Raw genomic sequence first — 27,424 nt, 5'->3', positions numbered from 1 at the left:
TACCCTGGGCTGAGAAAGGGGAGAGGAGGTGTTCTGTTCCCTTTCTTCTTTCCTTCTCTTTTTCTTATTTGCCATCTCATTCTTTTTGATGAGGAGCAGTTAGCAAATCTGATTACCTCAAACACACGTCTAGTTTGTCCGCCCATCTTCGGGACGATTCGCTTCTCACCTTTGAGCACGGAACCGGACCTGTAACGCCACTTGTGGGACTGACATGTCGACCCTTCCTCCTGTTTCAGGCAGGATCGAGGAGCCACCCGTAGAGCTCTACCCAGTGTACGTGGTCCTGGCGGGATTGGCGCTCTTGGCCTTTGTGGCTGTGGGAATGGTCGCCTCTCGTAAGCGACGACGCGAACATGGCCAGCTCTGGTTTCCGGAGGGTTTCAAGACCAGCGAGCCGAGCAAGAAGAAGAGGAGAGAGCCGGTCGGCGAAGACTCTGTTGGTCTGAGGTCAGTACGCCATGTCGTCTTTGGACATCTTGGGTTATGAAATAGTTTGGATTGTTAAATATGGTTTTGGTTCACACGTGTCTATGTCTAATGGGACATTTTTGTGGGAACAGGCCATTAAAGAACTCTTCAGACATTTCATTAATGGATGACAACCTAAATGAATGGGGCGAAGAAGAAACATCAGACACTAAACGCTTCAGGGTGAGCAGAGTAACTCTTCATATCTCTCTTTGATCAAAAACAAGTTTTTTAATATTTTTTGTTATAGACTTATCTGTTTAATAAAAGCTTTTGATTCATTGTTATTGAGAAATGATGATGGCGTATATAAGATTTGTAAACATGTTTTTCCTCTCTGTCAGTCTGAGGTACAGGCGATGCTGGAGTTAGATGATCAGACTGATCACCGCCAGTGGACGCAGCAGCATCTGGACGCAGCTGATCTGCGCATCCCCTCTATTGCCCCCACACCCCCTCAGGGCGAGATAGAGAATGACTGCATGGACGTCAACGTCCGGGGACCAGGTTGGCTATAATTGCATATAATTATATCATATTATTCATATTGATTTCCATCCTTTCTTGAGAAACATTTGATCAAGGTCGGTTTATTCAAAATTTTCAGAAAATTAAAAGATAAAGTAGCTACTGAAAACATGAACAGCAAAGTATATACACTACCCAAAACCTAATATTCATCTTATCATGAAAAGCAATTTTGTAGTATATTACTATTAGTTATATTATATATAATATATTATAAATATTTAATAAATGATATTATAAATGTATAATATATTATTACTACTTAATATAGCATATATTTTTCTCTTTATCAATAAATTCATTAAAATACATTATTATATTATTTTATATAACCTAAATTATTAGCTCATTGATTTAATAATATAAAATATTAAATACTCTCTTATTTGTGAGTCGCTTTGGACAAAGCGTCTACTAAATCAATGAATGTAAAAAAAAAATATATTATATAATATTAAAATTTTATATATTAAAAATTATATATAATTTTTCATAGTTACATAATTTTACAAATTAAATGATATGAAATTATGTACATTTATGTACCTATATTTAATATTATTATTAGTAGTAGTATTAATAGTTTATAATAGTAATAGTACTAATATTATTATTCAAGATTATTATTTATTATTTTATAAGTATGATCAAAATTATTTATGTATATTTTTTAAATGTATCTTTATTATATATTATATTTGATTTATTTTAGTATAACATTATTATTATTATTGTTATTATTATTGATCTATCAGTAGTATTAATAATATTATTATTCATTATTTTTATATATTATATCTGATTTGTTTTAATATTACATTATTATTATTATTATTATTATTATTTATCTATCAGTAGTATTAACATTATTAATAATATTAGTATTAACTATTATATTTATTCTTTTCTAAGTATTATAAGTATGTTTTAGAATTATTTATGTATATATATATTTTTATATATCTTTATTATATATTATATTTGATTTATTTTAGTATTACATATTATTATTATTTATCAGTAGTATTAATGTTATTAATAATATTATTATTCATTATTATTAAGTATGTTCAGAATTATTTATGTATATATTTTTATTGATTTTAGTACTACATTATTTTTATTATATGTATTTATCATACATTATAAGATCAAATAAATAAATTTATTTAAGTAGATTTCTGATGATTTTTAAGGAAGGGGAAATTATTTCACTTGTCTAGCTAACATAAAGATGAGGAGTTTACTCATTCTGAGAATTGAAGCAGAGTAGTAGATATATTTGTGTGTGTGCGTATGTGTGTGTGTTGGTTTGAGAATGAAGCTTTAAGTAAGAGTTAATGCTTATGGCCCTGAGGGAACAGGAATCCACTTCAAAGACTCTGACTGAGATCTAGAAATCCTGGCGAGTGAGCACATTTTTACCGTTTTAACGATTCGATTTTTTTTTTTAAGTCCTACAATATTTTGCCTACATGTATTTTGTTAATTAAAACCCTTTATGAGATGCTCAGATGGGCTTTTTTATAAATAGCCAACATACCCGACAACACTTTAAGATTTTCAAATGCGACTTTCTTTCCCTGATAGAAAAACCACATACATTTTCGGATCCGATGATTTGATGGTTTTGTTTATGTGTAAATCCCATGTTTGCTCCAATATATTGCCAATCCAATGTGAAACCCAAGGGCAACACATGTGAAACGGGGTGACGCTGTCCACATGTGGTGACATGTTTTTAACATGGATTTCACATTCTGCACATGCAAATTTTATGTGGACACATGAGATCACATGTTGGTTTTTCTGTAAGGGTTTGCATGCTTTTTTCCTTCTTTGGTGCGATCAAATCAGATCTGATCTGGGAATAGCGATTCGTTTGAAGCAGAGAAGTCTCTGTCAAAGTCAATGCAGAAAGCAGCTCCTCAGACATGATAATACTCAAGTTTTACCAGCGATTGAGATTTCAAAGCCCGGCCAGCTTCTCTGGGCTTTACCAAACCACCACGTCTGATTATAATCCGTTATCGAAGCGAACCGGGTTGATTCAGAAAGGCAACCCATTAAATCCAACTTCGATTAGTTTGTTTTCTTGGCATCTTTTACTTTCATCCATCGTTTAGAGGAAAAGTTTCTGTTTCTTAGAAAATTGTACTCAGAAAAACTATGTAGATAGTATTGCCCAATTATTTTGCTCTTAAATAAATTAAATATACTGTATATCTTGTCAAATATATACATATAACAGAAATTAATGTTATCATGTTATCTCATTAAATATGAATTATTGTCATAAGTTTTAGGTAGGCACATGTGAGGTCTTTGTCTAAAATAACATCAGTTTGCATTCATAATATTCTAGTTAGTTCAATGTCACTGTACAGTAATGTTATAGTACAGTATAACCAGAGCTGTATGTATATCATATTGGATATATGAATTTAAAATGACAAATTTGAAGGATTACCTACTTTTATCCTCTTTAGATGGCTTTACCCCTCTCATGATCGCCTCGTGCAGTGGCGGAGGTCTCGAAACCGGAAACAGCGAGGAAGAAGAAGACGCCTCAGCCAACGTCATCAACGACTTCATTTACCAAGGCGCCAACCTTCACAACCAGACGGATCGTACGGGTGAGACCGCCCTGCACCTGGCCGCCCGCTACGCCCGCTCCGATGCCGCCAAAAGACTTCTGGAAGCCAGCGCAGACGCAAACATCCAAGACAACATGGGACGAACTCCGCTACACGCAGCCGTGGCTGCAGATGCGCAGGGAGTTTTCCAGGTGCGTGAGCGGGAATCGCATACAGAAATAAGATGAATGCCTAATTGTAGTATTTACGGATGAATAATTCAGTAATTTTTACTGATATATATTTATTTATTTTTTTGCAGATTTTGATTCGTAACCGTGCCACAGACCTGGATGCCCGCATGCACGACGGCACCACGCCTCTGATACTGGCAGCAAGACTGGCAGTGGAGGGCATGGTGGAGGAACTCATAAACTGCCACGCTGATGTCAACGCTATTGATGACTTCGGTATGAAAGAATTTATGATCTTTCATTTTTAAAGGTGGAAATTAGATTTGTAGATGCACGGATGTGAACTTTATTAGCTATCCCAGAGTGCACCTCACATATGCAGTAATACAGGAAAAGCTCAAATTTAGTCTAAACAGATTTCTTTTTGTTACTGTTTATTACATCATAAATGCAATAAATGGTTATGGTTGACTCATTGATGTATTAATGATGTGTTTTTTGTCTATGCCGTAGGTAAATCTGCTCTGCATTGGGCAGCTGCTGTAAATAACGTGGAAGCCGCTTTGGTGTTGCTAAAGAATGGCGCAAATAAAGACATGCAAAACAATAAGGTAAGATGCTCTATATCGCATTATCATTATAGAATTTGCACAAATTTTTGTGCAAAGCGATTCAAGGTATACATTTTTATCCATATGCGTGTTCCCTGGGATCAAACCCATATCCTTCGTGCAGCTATTCTGATTTCGGAACATGCATTGATTTTTAATGATGATGTAGGATCACATTTTTGACTTTCTTCATCATCTTTCCCGTGTTCAGGAGGAGACGCCGCTGTTTTTGGCAGCGAGGGAGGGAAGCTACGAGACGGCCAAAGTCCTGCTTGAGCATTTCGCAAACCGTGAGATCACCGACCACATGGACCGTCTACCGCGAGACATCGCTCAGGAAAGAATGCACCACGACATCGTGCGACTCGTCGACGAGTACAACCTGGTCCGCAGCCCTCCCATGCACAACGCGTCGCTCTGCACCACTTTGTCGCCGCCCCTCTGCTCACCCAACTCCTTCATGGGCGGCATGAAACCCGCCGTCCAAAACAAAAAACCCAGAAAGCCCAGCGCGAAAGGCATGGGGTGCAAGGATGGCAAAGACATGAAAGTCAAGAAGAAAAAGACGCAGGACGGGAAGGGAAACTTGTTAGACAGCTCGGCTGTGCTCTCGCCGGTGGACTCCTTGGAGTCGCCCCACGGTTACATATCAGACGTTTCCTCCCCGCCCCTGATGACATCACCTTTCCAACAATCACCGCTTAATCACTTACAAGGAATCTCAGACGCTCACATGGGCGTCAGTCACATGGGTATGGGCACCAAGCAAGACCTGGCCCACATGCAGTTTGACCCGCTACCCCCGCGCCTCACCCATCTGCCAGTGGCCGGCTCTAACGGATCGTCCGGCCAGTGCGAATGGCTCGGTCGGATACACGGCAGCATGGGTCAGCCGAATCAGTTCGGAGCCATGAGGAACCCCTCAGGGGTTCAGCACGGTATCATGACGTCTCTCCACAACGGCCACCCTACCGCCACGCTGTCTCAGATGATGAACTACCAAGGCATGCAGAACGCGCACCTGACCACGCAATCGCATTTAATGAGCATGCAACAGAGACAGCAGCACCAGAGCTCCAATCCACCCGGCGTGGTGAACCAGAACTTCATCAGCAGCGAGTTGGGTGCACCGGAGCTCCAGCAGGGCTCGGGTAACAGCATGCCCATCCACACCATCATCCCCCAGGAGACCCAACTGCTCAACCCGTCCGCTCTGAATCCCAACATGGCCGGCACGCAGTTCCTAACACCGCCGTCCCAGCACAGTTACTTGGCCCCTATGGATGGCAACACACCTAACCACCAACTCCAAGTGCCCGACCATCCTTTCCTCACGCCCTCGCCGGGTTCACCCGACCAGTGGTCCAGCTCTTCGCCCCATTCCAACATGTCCGACTGGTCCGAGGGTATTTCCAGTCCTCCCACCAGCATGCAGTCGCAAATCGGACACATACCCGAGCAGTTTAAATAGATTCTTTTTTTTTGTTTAAAGCGCACGCTTTTATAAGTCTGTTCACTGAAGGTTCTTTTATTTGCCTATATTACTAACCATATATTTTTTTAATTTATTGACATTTTTTATTTATACTTTCACTTTAGTTTGGGCAAAACGTTTGAATAATTACTGTAAAATGAAGTTAAATTTTTTTAAATGTAATGCTTTTATGAGCAGTATGTACACACTGGGTATTTATTGGTCTTAAAATTTGCCTAAAATGTATTTCATTTAATGATTGGCGGTCGTTTTATTATACTGCATATGTAAAAGCACAAATTCTTGTATGGGCATTTTAGAGAGCAAGTTTTTTTTTTTTTTACCAGAAACTTCAGTGTTATTATTTTTATTAGGTTTGTGTCTAAAATAAGCTGCTTTTCCGTTATTAGAAGATAAACGATGTTCACGTCATTTCCGGTCTGGTTGGGTTCTCATTTTTTCTTCTTACATTTGTATAGTTCATTAATCTTTCTTTTTACGATGTATTAAATGCCTGCAAATGCAGATTCCTAAACGTTCGCTTATCGTGGATGTGAATGAAGATCTGAGGAAATACTTGATGTCGTCTTGTATGAATCAGGCGCGATATCAAGTGGGTCACGTGACCAAATGTTTCTGGGGTTTTATGGAGGTGTTTCAAATTGAACTTCTCTTCTCTGTACTTCCAGTTTTGTAACTTTGTTTAAGCCTATGGCTGCTGTAAATAGATACACACTGTATGCGTTTGTCATGTAAACAACATTGATTTTGTTTCAGAAATCTTGCGCGTGCCATTGAAATTGAAATATTTGACGTAGTTACGTTTTCTATCATACGCAAATCATATATTTTTCTCAGTGTCACTGGGGTAGAGACGAGATGTATAGCGAATGGTTAGAGGATTTACCTTATTAAATAACGTAATAAGATGATTTATGGCGTCACTATTTATTGACCAATAGTTCAATAAAAGCACAAAATCAGAAGCGGTCACTAAAAGGGACGACGTGGTGGTGTCATATTATCCTCTTTAAAAATGAATCATAAAAACATGATTTTACAGCTATATAAACAGCACTGATTATACAATATCTGTAAATGTGTAGTTTACACACAGAGGTTTTTTCTGTCGTTCAACTGTTTGTAAATGTTTCTTTGAATAATAAAAGATACCAATGTGTATTGAGATTTCAGTCTCTTGTTGTGTTGTATTTTTATCAAAGCCTTTTCTGCTTTCTTATAGCTTTTTATAATGGAGAGCTTTCTTAATCATTCTTTGACCAAATTTTGAATGTATGCTTAAACATTTGCTATTAATATTAATGATGTATAAATAAATAAATACATAGCTTTTGCTTTACATTTATATCTTGTTTTTTTTCTATATAATTTCTTAATTTATTAATAAAAAAATCAATCAAAAGTTGTATCTGCACAGTGAACTAGATTAACCTCTTATGTGCTGCAAATCCCTTTTGGGGGTGGGGTAAAATGTGATGTACACCTTCAAATTAATATAACTCTGGCATTTTTGGTCTAGAAGCCTAAATTTTATAAATACAATTCAATATCATATTATTATTATTTTTTTTTTAATTATAAAAATGTAAATATTTCACGAAAGTAATAGTGCAAACATAAAGCCAAAAGTCTCAAGTAGATCCAAATTTCAAGTTAAAATCACAAAAAAATTGGTTTGTGTCACACTTTTAGTGATTTTACCAACAATGGCCACTAGGTGGCAACAGTTTGCTGCATAATCTCACAAATTAATAAATTACAGTCACTGCATTATTATTATTATAACTGTCACTGTCCCCCTGGGACGTTTGGCATTACATGTTTAAAACATAATTTCATAGTCTAAACCATAGACTGTAAAAAGATGGATGACGCCTGTTCGCTCCTTTCCATTGGTGAAAAGTGAAGCCGCCAGTGTCCCGATATGGCGCTGACATCTTGGGTCTTGAGTCTGCGCAGTAGCAATTTGGGGACCAGTCATGCGCAGTAGTGAGCAGGAAGTGAAGCCGCGAAATCAAAACCCCGCTCTCGCAGAATGCGCATATCACACGATATCACAGCTGTCAATCATGACGTGACACCACCGTTTTTATATCATTAAATAACTAACTAAACACCAACTTATTTTAAAAACAAACATTTGAATTTACATCAGTGTGATAAAAACTACAATAAATGACAGAAACCAGGTTCGGAAAAAAGATAATTAAAGTGTAATTAATTTTTTTAGTTGGTCTCAAGTCCCATTGAATAACATGGGGAGGCGGGGTTTATGACCTATACTGGGACCAGTCACTGGGGGGCGATCGAGACGTTTTGGCTTCACTTTTCAGGGCTTGTGCGGCACGCTTGGTCTAAACCTTCACCAATCTTGAAAAACTACATACCATCGGAAAGCTCTAGGAATGTAGTTTTTATATTTCAACACCATTTTGCTAAAAAAAAAAATTATGTAGTAAGAGTCATTTCTAAAATGTTGCAGTCCAACAGGTGGGCCCAAGGTGTTAAAACATATTTATTTATAAATATCCTATAAACCAAAATTTAGTTAATTGTCACTGACCCTGTAGGAGTAATTATGAATTTGTATATATTCAGAAATTGATGAAGATACTGTTGGAAAGCTCTAGGAATGTAGTTTTCATATTTCAAAACCTTTTTGCATTAAAAACAATGCAGAGACAGTAATTTATTAATTTGTGACAAGATAATGCAGCTAACCGTTAACACCTAGTGGCATGCGTTGGTATAACCACTAAAAGTGTGACAGAAACCTCTTTTTGTTTTGTGTTTTTAACTTGAAATTTGGCTCAGAACTAGTTGAGTCTTGTGCCTTTATTGTTGTGGTGTTTTGGGAGTAAAACATTTTAATTTTTATATACATTTGATTAGAGAGAATATACTTTATTGCATTGTTTTTATTATTTATAATAAATGTAAACTGGTATAACTATTTTTTTAATTTTTACATCATTTAAAATATTTTTTATATTTACAACTTCAAACACTTCAGTGAAAAACTTTAAAGTGTCTTCTTTAAAACAAGACCAAGATTTTGCTTTAAGACCAAAGAATGCCAGAGTTATAGTAACTTGAAGGTGCATATCACATTTTCACCCTATTTATTAATGCTTTAATCTCACATGTCTATAGTTTTAATATCATATATTTAAGACAATTGTTAGGGTTGTTTGTTATTGTTGTGTTTTCTTAATTTTTAATATATATATATATATATATATATATATATATATATATATATATATATTTGGCATATTTTGGAACTATTTAATAACTATAAATATTTAGTAACTATATATATATATATATATATATATACATATACACACACATATATATATATATATATATATATATATATATATATATATATATATATATAATATGTACATCATATTTTTTTGACCCCTACAGATCTCGTATCAATTAAGTAACTTTAGATTTGATTAAAAGGGGCAGTTCTTTTAAAATAACTATTTACATCAACTAAAATTAACTTGTTACTAACAAAAAGGTTAATTTGATCAGAAATTCTGTTTTTCTTAAGAATTATTCTCATGTCTGTTAATATAGTATAACCTTACAGATTTGTGGCTATGGTTAGCTAGGTTATGTGGTGTGGAGCCAGGGTGGGCCAAGCCTCTGAATGGGTGGTACCCTATTTTGGTAAATCACTAGAATTTGCCAAGTGTCTATTAGCACCTATTTAATGCAGCTATATTTATGTCAACAACTCAGCCATGTTACTTTCAGTCCTGTTACCAAAATGCCTCCATCCTCCTTTAAGAAACCAAGTTAAAGAATTAGATTTAGTGTTAAAAAAATATATATACTTCAATTTTGAGTTACAACATGCAAATGGAACCGATTCGTTGGAATGGCCGTACTGTTAACAAATGTAACCTTATTGTAAAGTCTATAGCCTGTTTCTAGTATATAAAAACATTTACACATCATAGAAAATACATTGGCCTATAGCGCCATCTTCTGGTTTATATGCCAACATTCCCTTTGTTAACAGCACCACCTGCTGTTAGGAGTTGAAATGTGTGTCATCGAGTAGCACAAAATTCAATGTTTAATGTACTATTAATGTGTAAGAAAACTGAAACAGTCATGATGCCTGCTAAAGGTTATTAAAATTCTGACTTAAATCTCTTCTAGCGTTGGTCTCAGATAGTGTTTCATTGTCTACTGACTATTAGGGGTACAATTGACCCAAAAATTGAAAATAGTATGTTGAACTTACAGTCACCATCAACATTCAATTTTTTTCACATCAGTCAATGTACATGACAAAAGAATGTTGATTTTAGTTTAGATTTAGCTTTATTGTTATAGATTGAACTTTATTATGCATGATACAACTACAAGCCATGTGACATAGGCCTACATTCGATATGCAACCACAAGAGCAATCAGAATATGTTTGCAAATGAGCGAATAGGCAAGTCTCATGATCCATCAAACAATGTAACTGCTTGACACGCTGTCACCTGTTCTTAGACATTGTCTAACACCCCACAAAACGTTGTTTAAACTTTAAATCACAAGTTTTAAAGGTCCAGAATGAGTCTGTCTGTGATAATGGATTATTTTGAAGTTAAGTAGCTGAGGTTGGGCCCTGGTATTGTTGCTGACTTGCGGTATTGCAGAATCAGTCATAATGACACACCTCATTAGTTAAACACTCCTATGTATATTGACTTGTTGAGTATAACGTTTCTGTCACTGCCTGCCCCACATTTCTGAGCTCTGGGTTTCAACAGAAAAAAATCTGTGGGTGAAACCTCATTAACTGTAGGTAGTTAGCTAGTAAGATCATTGTCCAGAGTTGTTTGTAGTTATTACTGCTACCCCTTGTTTCAGGGATCATCTTAAATTAATCAAAAATTATCTTAACATGTATTGCAGAATTAAATAATTTATTGCTCAACATCAATATTTATAAAAAAGCTGTCGAACATTAGTAATGAGCATTATTTAACACTGACAGCTATTCAAAAGTACCTCAGGTTTTGACCTTCTTCATTGGCAGAGATACAAACCCCACTTTTAATACAGGTGCCTGAATACTACTGTATATAGAAAAGCACTCAACTCAAGCAACAACCAAGACACCTGCCACGTCATGTATACAAGCAAACAGTCTACTTACAAGGCATTCGCAGTTTCAGTTACACACTGCAAAAAATGATTTTCAAGAAAACAAATAGTATTTTGTCTTGTTTTCAGTAAAAATATCAAACATTTCTTAAATCAAGATGCTTTTTCTTGATGAGCAAAACGACCCAGAAAATAAGTCTAGTTTTTAGACCAAAAATATTTGTGTGGAATTTATTTTGTGCATAAAACAAGCAAAGAAATCTGCCAATGGGGTAAGCAAAAAAATGTTGAACATTTTTAAACACTAAATTCAAGAAAAATGTGGTTACGCCACTGGCAGATTTTTTTGCTTGTTTTATGCACAAAATCTCTTAAATTTTATATTTTGACCTAGGAAAATAGGTCTAGTTTTTAGAAAAATATATAAACTTTAAGTAAATTAGTGCTTAAAACAAGCAAAAAAAAAAAATCTGCCAATGGAATAAGACAGAGGTCTTCAACCTTTTTCAGTCCAAGGACCCCTTATTGGATAAAGAGGAAGACCATGGACCCCCAATACATGTATCATATAAAAACTGGATTTATATTTTTTTTTTACGATGGTTACATTACAAATATATAAAATAATTTTTCTTGTATACATAGACACATACCGTTAACATACTTTTAAATTTGCATTTAAAATTACATTTTAAATAACTACATATTAGGGAACCTTTATTTTAGTAAAGTATTATATTATATGGGAACATTCATTTCAATCAAGTTTTTTTTATCATTTGTGTTATTAGTTTATTAATGCATTTTTCATTAATGTCTAATTTCATTTTTTTTATTGAATTCAAATAATATTTGGGGGACCCCCAGTAATACCACCACGGACCCCCAAGGGGCCCCGGACCCCCTGTTGAAGACCCATGGAATAGAGAAAGTAATAAAAAAAAAATAAGTTTTATTTTTTCATAAACACTTAATTCGAGAAATTTTTTCTTATTCCATTGGCAGATTGTTTTGCTTGTTTTAAGCACAAATTCGCATTTATATATATATATATATATATATATATATATATATATATATATATATATATATATATATATATATATATATATATATATATATATGTATATATATATGTATATGTATATACAGGGTTTAAATTGGGCCGGGGCCGTCCGGGGCTAAGCCCCGGCACATAGGCTGAAGGTCGCGTTCTGCTCTTGCCAGTGTACCCGCTGCGCTGGTGCGTGTGCACTGACGCGAAGGGAATAATGTGTTTTCATTCATTATGGGGCATACTTACCAACGCAAGTTCAACGATTTGCGCGAGCAGATTACATACAAAGTCAATGCAAAGATACAACCAGGCGCGTCCTCGCACGGGGCGATGAAAATGACGCGAATTGGGCGCCGCATTGCCGCGAAAACACGCGCTTTTCCCTTTAAATGCGTCTTCGCGCAAGTTATGCAACTCAAGCGAAAAAAACTCAGAACTTCAAGAACGCGCTCTCACGCAGGATCATTTGACGAGAGAGAGAAAGAGAGAGAGAAAGAGAGAGAGAAAGAGAGAGAGAGAGAGAGAGAGAGAGAGAGAGAGAGAGAGAGAGAGAGAGAGAGAGGTAATAATGGTGCCCACGTCGAGAAAACTTCATAGAAGACTAGAAACGTGTAAAGGATTAAAGTATGTATGTCACTCATCTAATTACATTATGTTAAGGATAACACTGGATAACTATTGTATAGTTTAATAAAATAATGTATTTTGATTACACACATCCTTACTATATGATTGTTTTAGCTGCTGACCAGCATAGGGAATCTCTATGGCTAATTTATAAGACATATTAATGATACAGTACTGTATGTTGTACCTTTTCTTGTTAATTTTGGAGTAGCCTATCTTATGCCTAGAATTATTCAAGGAGGTTGATTCTTTTAACTTCCTTTAAAGTTTGATCACTTGTGCGTAATGACATGTGCAACAAATGGATATAGGGTGTCAAACTCATAGATTTGCATCATTTAAAATTCAGATGCTCTTTTTAAAATATTTTGGGTCAACCTCTGGCACAGCTTTAAAGCTGAAACTTATCAAATCCTATCAGAGGTCCAGAATGTCATTGAAACACACCAGTGGCTTTGCTATCATCAGTATTAAACATGTTACCCCTTGAAGTACCCCTCCCAGCAGAGCCCCCCCACATAACAAATCCCAATTTAACCCCTGTGTATATATATATGTATATATGTATATATGTATATATATATGTATATATATATATGTATGTATATATATATATATATATATATATATATATATATATATATATATATATATATATATATATATATATATTGTCCAAAAACTAGACTTATTTTCCTAGGTCATTTTGCTCATCAAGAAAATACATCTTAATTTAAGAATTTTTAGATATTTATACTGAAAACAAGACAAAATACTAAATAAGAAAGTCATTTTTTGCGGTGTAAAATGCTTGAAAAAATAAACTTAGTTGCAAAATAATTTATTAACTCCTTTTCAAACTTTAATTTCCAACCTTTGATAATATTACCCTATTCACTTAGATCTGATAAAATTGAGTCAGTATATGTTCACTTTTTTGTTGTAAAGGTAAAGTTTGTGAAGAATTATAAATGAACTTATAAAAGAAAATCAGTCTCATTTTATTTTAAGTCTGTCTAGATATCAGTGCAGCTTGTTAATGATGGGTGTGTATACTTTCCTAAATGATGGCTTAGCAATAATAACCACCAACACCCCTAGCAACCACCTAAAAGTCTCTAGCAACCGCAAGGGTTTAAAGGAAACATTTCACAAGACTTTTTTAAAAATGTTAAATAAAATGTTGGTGTCTCCAGAGTGTGAAGTTTTAACTCAAGATACCATATAAATAATTTATTATGTTAAAACTGCCACTTTGTAGGTGTGAGCAAAAATGGGCCATTTTTTTAAAATGCAAATGATTTGATCACTGCACTAAATGGCAGTGCCGTGGTTGGATAGTGCAGAAGATTAAGGGGCGGTATTGTTATAGTAAGATCCCCTTCTGACATCACAAGGGGAGCCAGATTTCAATGAGAATGGTTAGCTAAGTTACTGGGTTGATCTTTTTCAAATTTTCTATATAGAAGCACTGACGATTCAATTATAGCACTTAAACATGAAAAAAATTCAGATTTTCATAATATGTCCCCTTTAAATATGTGGTTGCAAAGTAAGGACACCTTTCTTTAGTCATATGGAGCGTTTCATAGTTTGCAGATTAAATGTTGAGTCTTTTGCAATGTCACGTTTACGGCAGCACTTGTAGTTAAAAGTTAAACAAATATTTGACCAAACATGGGCGATGTTCATTAAATCGTTGAAGCACAATGTTTGTATTCTTTGGTCAGCACCTGCATCTCTTTCACCAGACATCTGCAAATAAATCATTTACTGTCATTCAGAACTCACAGACAGGAGAACAAAGGCAGTACCTTATTGTCTTACCCGTAAATAGCACTACAGACCCACAAACATCAAGTGTATTCAAGTATGTGGCTGGAATGTCATTATAAACACACAAACTAGTTTTCATGTATAGGTCAATTGGTAAAGGATTCTGTTAGCGACTTCAATGTTGTGGGTTTGATTGAAGTGTTTTAGTGTCATTCACTTTAAATATATTTATTTTAAATTCTTTGATAATTAATGCTATACACGTACCCAAACAAATAAAGTTTTTTTAAAAGTTCACTTTTTAGAACCTTTATTTTTAATACAATGTACACATTGAATGCACAGTAGGCTATTTCATGATAAGAGAGTCTGTCAAATGTATGGGATTAAAATTTGAACAAAAAGGTAGGAATCATTGAATGTAAATGTAAAATAAATAAATAAAAATAAATAAAATAAAAATTAATGAATTAAAATAAAATAATGGATGAATGAATGCCTTTGGCAGACGCTTTTGATAAATAAATAAATAAACAAAGAACTAACTAACAAACAAACAAATAAATAAAAGAAAAACAGCAAAAATGAACATTTCTGTTTCCTAAAATAATTGGATTATAGTTAATGGGGTGTTCATGTAACTTTTATAGAGCATTGAGTTAGCAACGCAGGTCATTGGTTCGAACCCGGGAAACACACACACTGATAAAATGTAAGTCTTTACACCTGCCAAATATTTTAAACTATTTTTTTTAAAAGCAAAACCAGACCAGTTATATCTAGCATCTTTAAGTTGATAATTTAGTGGTGGTTTTAAAGTGAATGTGCCGTGTTTGCTGGTGATATTGTATGTGTGTGCAGTTGCACTAGTGACGGCTGATCCATAGACACGCTCTTGTCTCTGCTCGTGCTCGTGTCCTCATGATTTCCACCGGAGCCTTTTATTTTCTTTCATTTCTAACCTACACGTCTGCAAGACTGGATTATTGATAGGTTACCTGTAAGGTACGTGGCGGTAAATGTTGTTATTTGAATTAATTGGTGACAAAGGGTCTGTTGTTTAGCTGCGGTTCGCTAGCGATCACCTCATTAAAGCAGCATTAGCAGTTAGCCACTGGTCACTGTTAGTCAAAACATGCAAACCAGTTTGAGGTTAGGACAGTATCGCTCACAGATGGTTAAAACTGTCCCTCGTTGTGAGTGTTTGCACGTCATTGTGGGATTTTTGCTTTGCGTTACATGAACATTTCCATGTATTCATTTAGCGGACGCTTTCATCACTCAGGTGACGGCTAGCTAGTTACTTTGGTGGTAGACTACTAGACTAACATTAGCTTATTTAAGTCAGGCTCTTATTTTAGACAGCTTTACATTGGTTAGGGTTTTTTTCTAACAATTGTCAGTTATGTTAGATGATAATATAACCACCACTCATTTAGGAAAGAGATAGGATGCTACACTCAAGCTAGCCTGGACGCTAATGGCAATTAATAACTGTTTCATATAAACGTTTAACACACAGTTGTTTGTCATGCAGTTTAAAAACGCTATATTCACGTTGTTAAAGATGAATGCAAATTTTGGGCTTTTCTGTGTGTGTTTGCAGACGGTGGTTGTAGGATGGAACCGGAGCTGGGCACTGACGGCGCCCGCAGGAAGATGGAGGCGGCGGGCGAGGCGCTGGAGATCGTGCCGCTGGAGATGTATGATTCAGCCCGGGCTAAAATAGCGGCAAACCTACGGTGGCTTTTCGCCAAAGCCTTCGATGTCGGTAAGCTGACATGTTTGCTTTGGTTTTTTATTAATAATGCAGCACTCGTTTATTTACTAAATCACTCATCAAAGACAGTTTGCCCATCCTGAAAAGTAGTAGGTGGTATTAGATACAATGGTGTTACGAAACACAATATTCAGGTACCATGGTCTTTTGTAGAATACAGGTATACTGTAATGTATTTACACGAAGTAAATATGATGATGCAGTGGTACATACTAATACAAATCATGGTATTACCATGGTACATGTCCAAAACACTTCCCAGACTTTGGGCTGGATCCACACCTAAAGCCTCGTTCACACCACCAGCATCTTTCTCGCTGTGTGTCGCTCGTTTCTTTCAATGAGGCGTTTCTTATTCTAGTTGTCATAAACAAATGAGTACCGTCCAATCCAGTTATTGACAAGAGAAGGATGACGTGAACTCCACTGCTTCGCTCCCATTCGTAGTCCCTCCCAAAAAATCGTTTGAAATAAAGTTAAACTATTCTTAACCTTCTTGTGTCGCTGGACACGCCCATACGTTAGCCAACTGTCACTTTTGCTCGTGTCTCTGGAAATCGGTAAGCTTCCATTGAAATGAATGAGATGTTACTGATTGTCGCTGGCTGTCTGAATGGGGCGTAACGTATGGGTGATGAGCAAAGGATCAGGGATTTTCAGAAGCGACTACCAATGGGAATGAAGCAGTGGACTTCACGTCATCGTCAGTTATTGGGGTGGACGCTACTCATTTGTATATGACAACCAAATTTAGAAAAACTTCATTGAAAGAGACAAGTCGCTGGTAGTTCAAACGAGGCTTAAAGGGACACTTCACCCATTTGCATTAAACTTTGTATGGTTAGAACCCCAGTCATGTTTTTGAATGGTCATGCATCATTTCCTCAGTTTCCACTGAGACAGGAGAAATACAGATTTCAGTGTTGCACTTCCTTCTTTCAATGATGTAAAAATCATCATTTTGCATCATTGAAAGAAGGAAGTCCAATATCTTTGTTGAGGGGGTGAGACTACAAACACTCCTTATCTCGGTAAAATGGGTACCAAACTCGAAATGTATGTTACATTTCGACTACAAATATGACACACTTTCAATAAAGATTAATGTTTCTACGGGTGAAATGGTCCTTTAAGTCAGCAGCTTCTGTGTGAATCCGGCACAGATCCGGCCAGGAGTCGCAAGCTGCTAGGGAAGGTACATTTAAGGCAGTATTTAAGGAAATTCTTTGACAACATGACATTCATGCTGTTCGATTAGGCTACAGTAAGTAAAACTTGAAGATCAGTGTGATCAGTTGCAAAATCCATCCAATTGAAAAGTCCCAACGCTTACATACTGCCAAAGTTGCCGAACTACAAAATTGATGTTTTAATGATAGGAGCTGAGTGTAGATGTTTTGCATGGGAGATTCACAGACTGAATACACTGATGTGGTTTTTCACAGTCGGCTCAAAAGCATTTGATCCATCTGCAGCGCTTACACGACTAAAATGTTGTGAATGGACAGGACCCAGGGTTTGCCTAATTCCTTGTCAGCAGATTTAAAGGGCTTTCTGCGTGCAAGACCATCGCAAGCATTTGTTTACATGAATGTTATACATGCAAACGTAATGCTTTTTCTAAATTAAAAATCGTATTAAATGCACATTAGCACAAAATAATACACATCCTGTGGTTTTTCACAACACGTAACTCTTTAATATAAGGCCCCATTCAGACCGGCAGTGACTAGCAGTAGCAGAGCGACATGATCTCAATCGTTTCAATGGGAAGCTTGGCGATTTCCAGAGACACGCGTGACAGTGACCGTTGGCGACAAGAGGTGACTGTGCCTAGCGTCGCAACAAAGTTGAGAAAAGTTTAACTGTATGAGTGACTTTCGAGAGCGACTACCATTGAAAGCGAAGAACTGGAGTTCACGTCATCTATCTCTCATCAGTTAATGCAGTGAGTAGTATTCATTTGTTTATGTGAACCAGATTTAAAAACGCCTCCTAACGACGTCTCTTTGAAAAGAGACGGGCGACACACAGTGAGAACGTCGCTGGTGGTTTGAATGGGGCGTAAGGATTATCATAAATCACTGGATTATTATAGATTGCTGGGAGAGTACCAGCAGTAGAGATAGATTGGATAAATTAGTCCAATATTTGGCAATTTCATTGGAAAATGTGTTGGCCGGTAACTAGAGATGGACTATTTTCTCTTGCCGATACTGATAACGAATTATAAGGAGTGATGTCTACTGATACTGATTGCAGATACCGATTATCGATACCGATAATTTGGTGGTTTTACCTTTTATACTTTGTTTTAGATTAATGATACTGACACAATTTTTTAAGAAATTCAAATAAAAACTATTTTCTTGATTGCAATCACTTGTTTCAAAGTAACTGGTCTTGGTTATAAACAAACCTGTTACTCACCTAAACATTCTTAAAATGAGCTAATTCTGAATATTAAAATATAATTTATTATGTTTTATGAATTAATTACATTCAGTCAATCAAGCTGATTTTGTTTCTTGACACTTTCTTTACGCACTGCACAATGTGATGCGTTTTGCAGGCAGGGGGAGGGGCGGGGCTGTGTTTCCTACCCTCCACCGCCACTTTCAAAGTGTCCTTGTAGCAGCTAGGAGGCTGCTCAGGTTGCAGCAACAGTACAATTTGTCCAGTTAAAAGTTGTTCTATCACTGAAATGATTTTAGAGACATTATTTAAAGGTAAAAAAACTACATAGTGTTGCTTTAAATTCTGTTTGTATTATATTGACATCCTTGACCTCTACATATCACTGTCAGCCATCGGAAAAAACCCATGTCGGTCGACCACTTGTGGGTACCTGAATATGGAAAGCAATGCTCATGGGCCATATTTACTCCAGATGTATTTTTAGACCTGGCCTTAATACCACTCACTAATGACTATTACATATGAGCAGAGCAATATGTGGTCTCATGTGATCAGACTTTTTTTGGGTGGGCATTGTCACTTTTTGACAGCGTGAGGGTACTAATGGTTGTACCAAAAGTATTTGTTAAGCATTTGACTCTTGTTAGCTCATCTTGAGGACTGGCAACAGGTTGAAGGGTTTATTGGAAAATGCCTTCAGGTGTTTAAAGGCCCTTCACACCACATACTAACCCAGTTTACCATCACATCTGAAACAGAAGAGTGGCAAATAAAACCACTACATTTTAAAGATGATGAGGAAACTGTGGTGCTGCTGTTGGTGTTTCATTATCAGTACTGTGATTTAAGGGTGTGTCTGCCTACCACAATAGCACCTGGTAGTAATATCACAGGCCTATTATGTAAATATGGGATGTATTTGTTTAATTATGTAATCACTGTAATGCAGGAATTAGATTTTGTGTGTTGAGGAGGTTAAAGTACTTTTTGTCGTCTCTATTGGCATGTAGTTCTTTGTTCTCTTTATTCCCAATCCTGGCCCCTATTATCCAGAAAATTCCCTAAGTCTGAGTTGTTTTGCTCCAGTAATCCAGCCATGTGACTCTAAATGGCCCGGATCTGAGGCTCTGTTTAGCTTGTAGTGCTAATCACGACTTTGAACGTCTGATTTATTTTTTATATACTTTCTGAATATTGCAAGGGAAAGTAGTAGAGCATTGCATTAGCAACACCAAAAATTGTGTGTTCAATCCCTGGTAACGCACATGCTGAAATAATGTATGCATTGTAATGCATTGTTAATCGATTTGGATAAAAGCACCTGCCAGATGCAAAAAAAATGTAAATGACTGCAACTAAAGCCTTTATATAGAGGCCTTTTTTTCTACACATTTTGCATTGTAATCAAGATTTGTGTTTTTATTTTTAAATACAAGTGCATAAACTAGATTTCATGGCTTGTTCATTATCATATCATTGCGTTTATGAGCATTTAGTCGCGTATAAGATAGAAATCAACAAATCATGCCTCAAGCCTTCTGTAATAAAATAAAAGATTTTGTTCACAATTATGCAAAAGTCTTTAAGTAACCTTCCAACTGGCAGACAGCCAGGTTTGCAACAAAGCAGACAGCTCCACGTGGAGACAAAAGGGGGCAGGTGTGTGTTTGTGACGGATGACTGAATCCACCATTTTCACATTTAACGATATGATACTCTTGGGGGATACTGGTACAGCTGGTGTGAATGCACGAATATATGTGTGTGTTGGCCTGGACTGGGACATGTCTGGCTTTTCTCTCCTCTGTTTGTACCGTATGGTTGCATCCAGACCCCAGTTGTGAAATGGTATGTGTCTGCGCAGATCTGCAGATGAGATCAGAGCTTTTCAAACCATCACTCTATTGTCTAGCACGTGGTGTAACAGTTTAGCAACAAAGCAATGGCTCGCTTAGACATGAAATGACACATTTGCAATGGTATATGTGAGTTTTTATTTTATAATAATCTAGTGTTTTATTTTGTTTTTACTTTTTTGTGCCATTACATCAGAGAGTTTCACCTGATATTTTACTTCCATAAATTTGAACATATCTTATAGAAATGGATTTTACAGGCTGAATATAATTGATTCTTGACAACACCAACATCACTATTGCAATTGCTTATGCTTAGAAATTTGAATGAACTTTAAAGGGCACCTATTATGCCTATTTTTACAAGATGTAATTTAAGTCTCAGGTGTGCACAGAATGTTTTTCAGCTCAAAGTACCTCACAGATAATTTATTATAGCATGTCCAAAATGCTTGTATTTGGGCAGGAGCAAAACCGCTGGTTTTGTATCTGGACTTTTAAATGCAAATGAGCTACTTCTCCTACTTCCCTAAGCAACAAAGCCAGTGAGCGCTTTAAAATACATCTGACAATTGCATTTCATTAAACAGGACATACCATGAATATCTGACTTTTTCCATGTTTAAAGGATAATTCCGGTATTTAACACTTTAAGCCTAATTTCTGGTTTGTTTTGGATGAACTACAGTGATGGACACAGAAATTTTGACAATGGGTTGTGTCTTGACTTTTTGACTCGTTTAGAAGCGTCTCTTGACTGCTTCAGAATGGAAGTCAATGACCATGCACAAACATGTCATTAAAACAACACTTAACGTTCATTTTCAAAACTGTACTACTCACCGAGTGGTTTGTGGTGATCGTTGATGATTAAAAACAAATATATTGCCGCAATGTATGATTTCAATCCGTGTTATTTGCTATAGTGGAACTATTTTTCAGATACCTCACAACCGCGTATATACTTCCACTCTATATTTGAGTCTGAAGCGTTAGCACACTCCCGACCACTTGATGGCGACAACCACTTTGCCATACAAGTACGCTCGGTGTCTAGCGTAAAGACAGTCACAATCGAGCTCAACTTCAAACCTAAGGCTGGTCACTGAGCCATCAAATATGGGAAAAATATCTACTGAGAGAAACCGAGCAAAAAAACTACAACTACATGTAAACAGACCCTTTTCTGTTTCCCGGCGGCGGAGTGATATATCAGCGAGCAATGAGTCTTCCAAGAAAAGTCAATGGAATTTTACAAAATGCCAAATAAAACACGACAGAACTGTATTTCGCTACACAACTTGTTTTTAATCATCAACGAACACCACGAACCACTCGGTGAGTAGTACAGTTTTGAAAATGAACGTTAAGTGTTGTTTTAATGACATGTTTGTGCATGGTCATTGACTTCCATTCTGAAGCAGTCAAGAGACGCTTCTAAACGAGTTAAAAAGTCAAAACACGACCCATTGTCAAAATTTCAGTGTCCATCACTGTAGTTCATCCAAAACAAACCAGAAATGAGACTCAAAGTGTTAAATACCGGAATTATCCTTTAAGTGCTATTATTGGGTCCCCAGTGCTTTTATAAACCTAGAAAATGTGAATAGGATCAACCCAGTAACTTAGTTTTTGTAAAGCATTCTCCGCCAAGATGTGAAAAATAGGTCATTGAAATTTGGCTCCCCTTGTGATGTCAGAAGTGGATAATACTGCCCCTTAATCTACACTATCCAACCACACCACTGTCATTTAGTGCAGAGATCCGCTTATTTGCATGTTAAATGACACACCCAAAATGGCACATTTTTGCACACACCTACAAAGTAACAATTTTAACATGCTATAATAAATTATCTATGATATTTTGAGCTAAAACTGGGGACACCAAAGATTTATTTGACATCTTAAAAAAAAGTCTTGTGAAATGTCCTCTTTAAGACAAGCACTCTGTTATCTGTAAATAAAATTAAAATTGCGTCAAAAATGTAAATTCAAATAAATTGACAAAATCTGTTAATTCGCCCAGCGCTACACACTGCCAACACACATTTATGTCCAAACACCTTGTAAAAGTGGAATTTGCATAATGGGTGCCCATTAACCTTGTAACCAAGTCAAGCATGATATGATAACCTCGATAATGCGTGTTGTTGATAGGCCTGGGGCGGTAACCGGATTACCGCCATACCGCGGTCACGTGACCCATGCCGCGGGTCTGAGCTCCCCACCGTCATAACCGCAAAAAAAAAAAATTGAAACATTGGCCTGCACTTGTGTGTATATGTGCGGATGTTATACACGCAGCTTGTTAACAACCGCAACTTGTTAACTGAACATTAACTGATTTGATTTTAATATTAAATTGTCATTGAGTAGAAATACAAGTGACGTTGTCTGTCACTCGTTTAAAGTAATACAAACATTTTATCTAATTTGAACGTGCAAACAACCGCAACAGATCAACAACAGAATCAGGTTTCATACGTTATCACATTTTCACGCAACATAAAGAGCACGCGATCAGTCCGAGGATTAATATCCAAATAGGTTATTTCTCTTTTTTCATCTAGCCTACAACAGTGGCAATTTCTAAAGCAGGACACATTTCAAAAAGTTTTGCTTTTGCGTCTTCATCTCTGTTTGTGGAAAAAGACAGAAAAAGACAGACTTTATGGTAAGGGTCGAGGATAGAAGCGGTCTGTCCGAGCACGCGCAACAGAGGCGGACTGCCCAGGCGCGCGCGAGACAGACGCGGACTGCCCGTGCGCGCGAGACAGACGCGGACTGCCCGGGCGGGCGAGACAGACAGACCGCGTCATCTTGCACACACGCGTCTCCGTGCAGCTTTCCAGCTATACTCATGCACGGACACATATGCAGTACAAGTGATTTCTCATACAAATGTTTATTTTACCAGACCATCAGGGCAGCAATAATTTGCGTCATTTACAGGCTATTCACAAATTAAGGATAGAAAAGTGGCGAAATGTCTGTAGGCACGTGTGGACACGCACAATGCCTTAACATTTTTTTCTTAACTGATAATATTAATTGTTCAAGTTGTTGAATGTTGAAATTGAAGAAATGTGGAAAGAAATAATATTCACTTTACATGTTCCGTAAGTCATTTGCACGTGTTTTGTATTAAAGATAAATAAATCATGCATGTTATTTAACTCATTGTCTTGCCAATAAACCGCAAAACCGCGGGAATTTGTTGATTACCGACCGCGGTAAAAAAAAATCCTAACCGGCCCAGCCCTAGTTGTTGAGAGAACTACTCAAAATCTGATTGAAAACGATGCCAAAATACATCCTTTTTCTTTACTTTATTTTCTTGTCTAATTCTTCATTTTCATTCCATCAGATCACATCCCAGAGGACCTGCGAGACCCTTTCTACACAGACCAGTACGACCAGGAACACATCAAGCCCCCCGTGATCCGGTTGCTGTTGTCCGGTGAGCTGTATTGTCGTGTGTGCGCCCTCATTCTTAAAGGAGACCAGGCCGCCTCTCTGCAGTCGCACCAGTCGGTCATCCAGGCTTTGTCTCGCAAAGGCATCTATGTCATGGAGGGAGATGACACGCCCGTCACAGACTCTGATCTGACCTGTCAGCCAATCAAAATGGTGCGTATGGCCAGTTTGCTTTGAAAACAGATGTGTAAATGGCATCACGTGTTATCATACTACATGTGCTGTGATCGATATAATAGCATACGATTTTTGAAGGGCTACGAATCAAAACAACTCACCTGTCGCGTAAAACACAAACAAGATCAGCATCTCTGTCTAGTTAAATGTTGTCGTGAAGCTCTCTCCATCCAGATAATGCAACACTGATTTTGATCCTCTCGTCTTGTCCCAAAGTCTTCTTGGGTCGTTTGGTTGGCCCGTACGCTTACGGGAGCTGTCTTTGCTGACACAACCAGCGGCAGATGGTAAAGAATAATCGTAGTCCATAACCAAGCACTAACGCATACTTCCGCATTTGTCCACGACACTGTTGTCATGTGGTTTTTACGTCAGTAAAGGCGGTAACAAAGGGTCCTGTGGATATTAACGTCATTGACAGGAGATTGCACTTTTCTCACGATTTACAAGTAGTTGAAAACATTATAGATATTGATAGTAATCAGCTGGACAAAATATATAACATTGACGTAGTGGTTTTTGCATATTTTACTGCAAATATCTTACAAATTGCACCTTTAATGGGATTATGTGACAACAGTGTAACGTAGTACTTATTAAAACTTGATTGAAATACTGTCCAGATAAACTTTGCCGTATGAAGTTTGCTGTATTTATCTAAGATTAAACAATCACAATCTCCAATCCCATCCTAAAATGAGGGAGAAAGAAAAGGTGAAAGGGATAAGGAAGCTGTGCTTTGCTTTTCATCTTCCTGTTGTAGATACCTGTACAGTAGAAAGCTTGTATTGTTGGCTTTGTCATGTCGGACATGGACAGGCGTATCTCTCCAGCTCTTTATTTGTCTCTTCCTTCATGCATAGCCGCTGCATAAACCTGTCCAAACATTCAGTTGAATCAGTGTTTGTAGGACAGAGCAAAGTGGATTTCATTGATTCACAGTGGGATTGTGGGATTGCTTGTTTGAAGCAGTGAATGGCACTCGCTGATGTTAGTAAATCTGCATTGTCCACCCACTAGGGCTTTATCACTTCACATTCAAATCTGTATAGTGGAGTCCAGTCACACCCTTTACAGAGCTTAATACAGTCTGATCCACACAAACCTGTTAGACAAAATCTAATTGTGACATGTAGGTGCAGTTTAATGAAGGGAAAAAAGTGTGTCATTTGTTGTCTTAACACTGATGCCAGATTCTAACCAAACATAGTTTTCACACATATTCTGGCATATACATAGGCATATGCCCTAACCTTAACTTGACCGATTTGCATACTGGTTTAAGGCTTCAGGGCAGATTATTTAATCTCTTTTGCATCTTGTTGCACGATAAATTTAATATCTTCTTGTCAGTTAATAAACTTAATTGTTGCATACTACAACTATACCATATATTGCTTTAATATGTTAGTCATGTTATGCATTGTGAAACATTATGAATAATAGTAGCATCATACTATATTGTTGTCGCATGACCTCATCATTGCATTCATCTTAAATTAAAGATGGGGGAAGTTATTTCAGAAAAAAAACCCATGGAGATAAAAAATTTGAATCATATGATATTTAAAGACCAACTATGGTCCGATTCATGATTTTACATTTCCTTTGGTGAGTAAGTGTGCATTAGTACATGTTAACGATATGTAAAAGTTACATACCCCAAAGTAAACAATGTCTCCAACATAAATCTCTTTTCTCGGAGTACAAAAAACACACGCATTGTAGGCAACAGTTTACGTCCTGGGCCTGTTGACGTAGACAAGATCGACATTATCATAATCAGGGCTCCAGACTAACTTTTTTCACTAGGAGCACAGTGGCCCCCAACTGAAAATTTTAGGGGCGCAACCAGAAAATTTAGGGGCACACACCGTAAATCAACATGCTAACCAAATATTCACATTTCTACTAATTTCCACTGTATTACTAATAAATACTTTAATGATAGATGCAGAAAGTACAATATGTTTTTTCAAATTCAGTGACACATTTTATTGTGCACTTTTGGAAAAAAAGGTCAAATTTACTGGTTGCACATGTGCGACTGGATGTAAAATTCAGTGGCACACTCTCAAATTTTAGGGGCAAAATGCCACCATTTGGGGGCATTCTGGAGCCCTGATAATTCCTCCTGCTTTTACTTGCAGCCTGTAAATGAACTCCTGTTACATTGCATTGTGACCAAATCTTTAAAACATGGTAAGGAGCGTCACATTTCCGGCTGATGTCCGAGATATTCAGGCCAGTAACAACGAACAGATTAGCTGGACGATCAGGGACACATCGCTTTTCCAATCGATGAGCTTTGTATGAAATCAATGCGTTTGAGGAAAGCAGGATATCTCGAGGTACAAAAATGTACAGTAGTTGGAAAATAATCAGTTTTTTAACCATAAACAACGCAAACACATTGCATTTTACCAAATACACAAAATAACGTTGTTTTTTAGCAATGAAATAGGTGCTCTTTAAATAACTGGCACTGTCCCGTGAGTGGGACACCTGAGTTTACTTTAATATTTTGCATGTACATTTTAATCTATTACTACATTCTATATAGCTGGAAAGGTCTAAGAATGTAGTTTTCATATTTCAAAAAATTTTAGCAGTAATATTTATGCAGTGACAGTAATTTATTAATTTGTGACAAGGGTATGCAGCAAACCGTTGACACCTAGTGCCCAGTTTTGGTAAAATTACTGAAAGTGTAACACAAACTTCATTTTTTGCAAATAATTTTACGTATAAAATATATTAAATTTTTGCTTTATTTTTATTTATTACAATAAATGTAAACTGCTGTAAAAAATCTATTTAATTTTAAACGTTTTCGTAAAAAAACTTTAAAGTGTCTTCTTTAAAACAAGATCAAGATTAGGCTTCTAGACCAAAAAAAGTTTAATTCTTTTTTACATCACCTTTCACCCCCCACACAAAAAGGGCTGCGCCAGTTAAGGGGTTGATGCATTTGTCAGATTTAAGGTATACAGTTCTCCTCACAATGTGCTTTAGTTATATAATGCTGAAATAGTACTAATATACTAAGCCAATAGCCAATAAGAAGTTACTGAAGTTGAACTGGTTTGTTTAGTCTAATGCATGGAAAACTATTATGAAACATCACATTGATTTCATCCAACACATTTTTGACTTCCGTTCAAGAAAATTTTATTTATAGGATTGTGTTTTTTTCCACCGAATCCAGAGCTCAATGTTTAGTATGTTTCCTAGGCAGCAAACTTCCTCTG

At 36.6% G+C, this 27,424-nt stretch overlaps 2 protein-coding genes across 4 annotated transcripts in view; both read left to right on the top strand.

The window, feature by feature from the left end:
* The window catches only part of notch1b (notch receptor 1b), a 56,186-nt gene extending 49,295 nt beyond the window's left edge, over positions 1-6,891 (top strand). The window contains exons 28-34 of the mRNA XM_065284368.2: positions 240-450; positions 564-654; positions 816-978; positions 3,489-3,787; positions 3,898-4,045; positions 4,283-4,380; positions 4,592-6,891. Of these exons, the coding sequence (XP_065140440.1) occupies positions 240-450; positions 564-654; positions 816-978; positions 3,489-3,787; positions 3,898-4,045; positions 4,283-4,380; positions 4,592-5,851 (2,270 nt within the window). The 3' untranslated portion in view covers positions 5,852-6,891. The remainder of the gene's footprint in view (positions 1-239; positions 451-563; positions 655-815; positions 979-3,488; positions 3,788-3,897; positions 4,046-4,282; positions 4,381-4,591) is intronic.
* An 8,445-nt stretch (positions 6,892-15,336) lies between these two features.
* Positions 15,337-27,424, top strand: part of camsap1b (calmodulin regulated spectrin-associated protein 1b) — a 34,572-nt gene continuing 22,484 nt past the window's right edge. For all 3 annotated transcript variants that reach the window (XM_065284363.2, XM_065284364.2, XM_065284362.2), the window contains exons 1-3: positions 15,337-15,467; positions 16,069-16,233; positions 23,887-24,149. In XM_065284363.2, the coding sequence (XP_065140435.1) occupies positions 16,083-16,233; positions 23,887-24,149 (414 nt within the window). In that variant the 5' untranslated portion in view covers positions 15,337-15,467; positions 16,069-16,082. The remainder of the gene's footprint in view (positions 15,468-16,068; positions 16,234-23,886; positions 24,150-27,424) is intronic.

This window comes from Paramisgurnus dabryanus, chromosome 5 (genome assembly GCF_030506205.2).
Source record: "Paramisgurnus dabryanus chromosome 5, PD_genome_1.1, whole genome shotgun sequence".
NCBI classification, from domain to species: Eukaryota; Metazoa; Chordata; class Actinopteri; order Cypriniformes; family Cobitidae; genus Paramisgurnus; species Paramisgurnus dabryanus.
This window is presented reverse-complemented; position numbering and strand designations above follow the sequence as displayed.